Source organism: Engraulis encrasicolus, chromosome 7, assembly GCF_034702125.1.
Source record: "Engraulis encrasicolus isolate BLACKSEA-1 chromosome 7, IST_EnEncr_1.0, whole genome shotgun sequence".
Lineage (NCBI taxonomy): Eukaryota > Metazoa > Chordata > Actinopteri > Clupeiformes > Engraulidae > Engraulis > Engraulis encrasicolus.
Window position 1 is genome coordinate 4403113 of NC_085863.1, and position 5000 is coordinate 4408112.

General features: G+C 42.8%; 1 protein-coding gene across 3 annotated transcripts in view; it reads left to right on the forward strand.

Annotated features, from left to right (window-relative positions):
• Nucleotides 1-5000, forward strand: part of lrch2 (leucine-rich repeats and calponin homology (CH) domain containing 2) — an 81242-nt gene that overhangs the window by 32402 nt on the left and 43840 nt on the right. For all 3 annotated transcript variants that reach the window (XM_063202731.1, XM_063202732.1, XM_063202733.1), the window contains exons 6-7: nucleotides 1-31; nucleotides 3670-3760. The exon at nucleotides 1-31 is cut by the window's left edge and continues 100 nt beyond it. In XM_063202731.1, the coding sequence (XP_063058801.1) occupies nucleotides 1-31; nucleotides 3670-3760 (122 nt within the window). The remainder of the gene's footprint in view (nucleotides 32-3669; nucleotides 3761-5000) is intronic.

The window sequence follows — 5000 nt, forward strand, 5'->3', positions numbered from 1 at the left end:
AACGATGCCATCCTCCACCTCTCACAGACAGGTATGGCACTCATGGCATTTATATACCGCAATCCCAGTAAAACTAACATTTACTGGTCTGATCTTAACAAGATAATATTAACTGGTCTGACCCAAGTAAAGCATGTTTTGAAGATAAACGTTTTTTTTGTTTTGTTTTTTTTTTACTGGAAATTCAAAGTAAACCAACACAGAAAAGACCCAGCCTTTCATGCATTAAAAGTGAAGTTTGGAAGCGGATGGTTGTAGTAGACATTCATGGTTCTAAAAAAAATAACAATGTGATTGCGCAGCACACATTCTGGAAATAAACCATAAAAAAAACATATATAGCCCTACTTGTAAATAATTGCAAGGAGACCTCATGTTATGTGTGTGAAGTAGTTACAGAAGAAAACGGGGCAGCTTCTATTTATGTTTTGTATATACTCTGAGGTAAATTAAAATAATTTCTGATTGCTCACCTGGACTTTGTGTAGAGGATGCTGTACTGTCATAGCTCCCTTACTTCACCAGGGGGCAGCAGTGGGCTATTGGTTAGGATGTGGGCCCAGTAATAAAGGTTGCAGTGAGACCAGAGGTGTATAAAGTAGGAGTGCTCTCACCAGTCTAATTACAACACTAGCACATGATCTTACATAGTTTATACACCAGTTATTCCACTGTCCCTAATGAGGTAGATAAGGTAAGAGAAGAGTACCTGTCTTCTACTTTTACTGTATACACCACTGAGTGAGACCCCCAATCTCATATTCTTCCAGGGACTGCAACTAATACCCTGTACCTAAATGACTGTAACTGTAACTCGATCTGAATAAAACTGACGGATAAGTTTAATGTAATTTAAGATTTTTTTTCACCCGAGGGTGTTCCATACTGAGTACTGTATTTGAGTTCATGCACACTTCTCTTATGTTTGATTGATTGCAGGCTCAAACACCAGAGAGATATGCATGAAGTGGTCTCAGATCAGAGAAGGACGTAGTTCAGTTTGGGATCATGCCTGTTTCTCTAATAGTGGTAGGGGCTCTACACTGTCCTCAACTCGATTTCATATCTTGGGGTCTGGCTTAGCTGGAAAGGCAAGGGATGGGGATCAACTTTTGAATTTCCCAACTGCACGCAAAAGCACAACACTGTGACCAGTCTGGTCACCAAACTTGTTTACCACATCTTGGCACTATACCAATCAAAGTCAAATCTATTCACAGTTATTTATAGAGATGCACAGGATCCAAGATCCTGTTCCGGATCCGGCAGGATAGTAGGGTTTTTCACAGGATCCGGATCCGGCAGGATCTTACTAAGCAGTGGATCCGGTATCCGGCAGTTACCTAAAAATCAGGATCTGGTGCATCTCTAGTTATTTATGTATTTGCCATTTGTGGGCAAACTAGTAGTTCAGGTACATTGGAAGTGCACGCCCTCTGGGTCAATTACGTAAGGGTTAACGTTCGGCGAGACGGTCGCTACCGTGGAATAGCAGCACGACAGAGAGAATCTTTAGACCCCGACGCGGAGCGGAGGGGTCTTGTTCTCTCTGAAGTGCTGCTATTCCACAAAGCGACCGACTCGCCGAAAGTTAACCCGCTTATTATATGGATATACTTAAATGATTCACACATGGCGGGGACATTTCTTTAGACCTATTTAATGTTAAGTCTATAGTTTTTAATGTCAAAAGACTGTTGCTGCTCAAAACAAAACAGTGCCGTTGTGGAACACCGCTAGGCAACAGCTAGGTAGCCAGGACAACAGGTGTTGTCTAGCAGCTGATTAGAGCTGATCACAGCAGCTGATTAGAGTCTTGTTGAAAAGTCGCTTTAGCAGTGAAAAGTCTTGTTGCCATTGACAGCGGTCTGTTATAGACCAACCCGTCCGTTATCGAAAAATAACAGACGTGCGAACGTTGGGGAGCCCCGTTGAAATGAATGGAGCATTCGACCGATGACGTCATACCATATAATAATAGAAAATAATGAACCATCTCCATCATCATCACAGCCTTGTCTACACCTCCATCCTCTGTACACAGTAAATGGAACGTGTTGTAGTTATCGACTCGTGCAGTAGAGGGCGCAAATGTATTATGAGGCTGGAGCTCTCATGGCTGCGACAGTATAACTATAGGTGGGGAAAATAATGGCCTGTGAGGCCTTTTTATAGCCTGGCCGCGCCAAAAACCCCTACAGCAAAGCTGTTCATTTTGCGGCCACTAGGGGCGTCTAGATTTCTAGGCTAGCCTTTTTATCCAACCCCCGATATTATTTTAAAGGTGTACTGTGTCTATTTCTACTAGTTTATTTCCAGAACCCATGCTGCCCATTCACAAAATGTTACCCTTTTCATGAATATTTACCACCACCATCAAACTCTTAAGTATTCATTATGGCTGGGAAAATTGCACTTATCATGCATGAAAAGGGGGATCTTCTCCATGCCGGCAGTTTGAATTTCCAGAAATGGACAGTGTTAGCTACGAAACGTTCTGTACTTTGGTCATTCTAGTAAATATTAGTTTATTGCCTAGTAAATATTAATGAAATCAAATCAAATTTGACAATTGGCAGCAAAGTTTCAGTGAGCAGCATAGTTGCAATACCTACTCTGACCACCATCCTACACAGTGCACCTGTAATGTTTGTCATGTATTTGTTTGTCATGTATTTGTAGTTTGAATAACAAATCCAGTTCACATTCATTCCAGTAATTTACAAGTGGTTACAGACATTTTGCACATGTAGGTATGCAGTATCTCCCATTTCCCATTGGTTAGTCTTGGGGCTGGGTGGGGAGCATCTGACACATGTGACTTGATTTGAAAGGCTATATGGTGCCGTTTCATATGAAATATGACAAATGTATTAAGAACCTAGAGCTCTAATGGCTGCCACAGTAACCATAGCTGGGGAATCTACGGCCAGATATAATCATTTTAATATTAGGCACTATGCAGTTTCACATGGCATGACTCTTTGTTTAAAGCATCTTTGAGTGTTAAGAAAAACACTATAAAAAACATATGTATGTATTATTATGAAAAGGGGATCTTGTCCATGGTCCGCCATTTTGAATTACCAGAAATAGACATTTTTAGCTGCGAAAATTGCTGTACTTTGGTTATACTAGTAAATATTGGTTTATTACTTAGTTAATTTTCATGAAAATATTATATTTGGCTATAAGTAGCAGTGTAGTTGCAATACCTACTGTGGCCACATCCTACACAGAGCACCTTTAAAGGGTGTTTTAAAATTGCAAACGGAGTGCAAAGCGGTGTCTTCTAGCAAAGCAGTAGTTTCATTATTATTATTATTTTTAAATTTTGCAATCAGATTCTCTGTTACTTTTTAATTGAGCATTCAGAAGAAAACACAGACCAAGTTGAGATAACATTTCTAGTTAATGAAGCATGTGCTGTCATGTCTGCTAATGTTTAGCACCATGGAGACTACAGTAAAGGTTGCAGCTGCACTGCAGTCGTAATTGCAGACCAGTGAAGGAGATTGATTGTCTGGTGTACCGTACATTTAATAATCATTGTGTGTGTGCGTGTGTGTGTGTGTGTGTGTGTGTGTGTGTGTGTGTGTGTGTGTGTGTGTGTGTGTGTGTGTGTGTGTGTGTGTGTGTGTGTGTGTGTGTGTGTGTGTGTGTGTGCAGCATAGAAGATTTCTATCCCAGTAAGAATCACGGTCCTGACTCTGGAATTGGAAGCGACAACGGAGACAACAAGAGACTCTCTACCACAGAGGTACCACACACACACACACACACACACACACACACACACACACACACACACACACACACACACACACACACACACACACACACACACACACACACACACACACACACACACACACACACACACACACACACACACACACACAGATGTGTTCTTGCAGGTAAATGTAGTATATATTGTTTTATTACATAATGGGAGATTTATTCCACAGTCCCCGTGTCCTACTTTATCAAAGAAGGTGGATCTAACAAGAAGCGACACTCAGGTCTTTTATGGGAAACAGTCAATAGGGGGCGTTTTGAGTCAGTTTTGAGTCAAATCCACCATTCTGGAATGAACAGGTAGTCACGTACGCCACTCTGTTATGACCAGTAGCCATAGCAACGTTCTTTGGCCATAGGAAAGACCGCGGATCTAATGCTAAAGTTAGCACAATATGGCTAGCTACTTTGGCAACTTTAGCCTTATAGATAATTAAGTTCTGCACTGATTGTGCTGAACAAACACATGAGATGCTATAAGCATTCATAACTGAAGAATTTCTCATAGTTATATCGATGTAATTTTACCGTATTATGTAGAAATCCTGTACACATTCCCAATGCATTCCAATGTAATTTGTCCGATATTCACTCCAGAATGGCGGCCGCGGCCGAAAATCATGGGGCCAAATGTTGCCATGGACGTTGTATTGAGTGTCACCTCTTGTTAGCTCCACCTTCTTTGACTTTATTCTCACTCTTCATTTGACCCCATCCCCCCACCCTCCACCCCTACTTCCTCTCACCTCCTCCTCATCCTCCTCTCCTCTTCCATCTCCTCCTCACCCCCCCTTCTCCTTTACTCCTCTGTTCCCCTCATCCTCTTTCACCTCCTCCCTCTTGCTCATCCCCCTCTTCTCTCTCTCCTTTCCTCCTCTGCCCCCTCCATCACAGTAACACACAGCCTGGCCGTTCGCATCGCAGCACACACACACCTCCCCTCACCCCCCTCCCTCCAACCCGTTTGCATTGGTGTTGTTGCCCCCCTGCATAACCCGGTTAGCTGTGGCTTAAACTTCTCTCCTCTTCTCTCCTCTTCTCTCCTCTCTCCTTCTCTCCTCTCCTCTCCTCCCCCCTCTCCTCTCCTCTCCTCTCCTCTCCTCTTCTCTCTTCCCCTCTCCTCTCCTCTTCTCTCTTCCCCTCTCCTCTCCTCTCCTCTCTCCCCCTCTCCTTTTCTCTCTCCCCCTCTCCTCTTCTCTCGT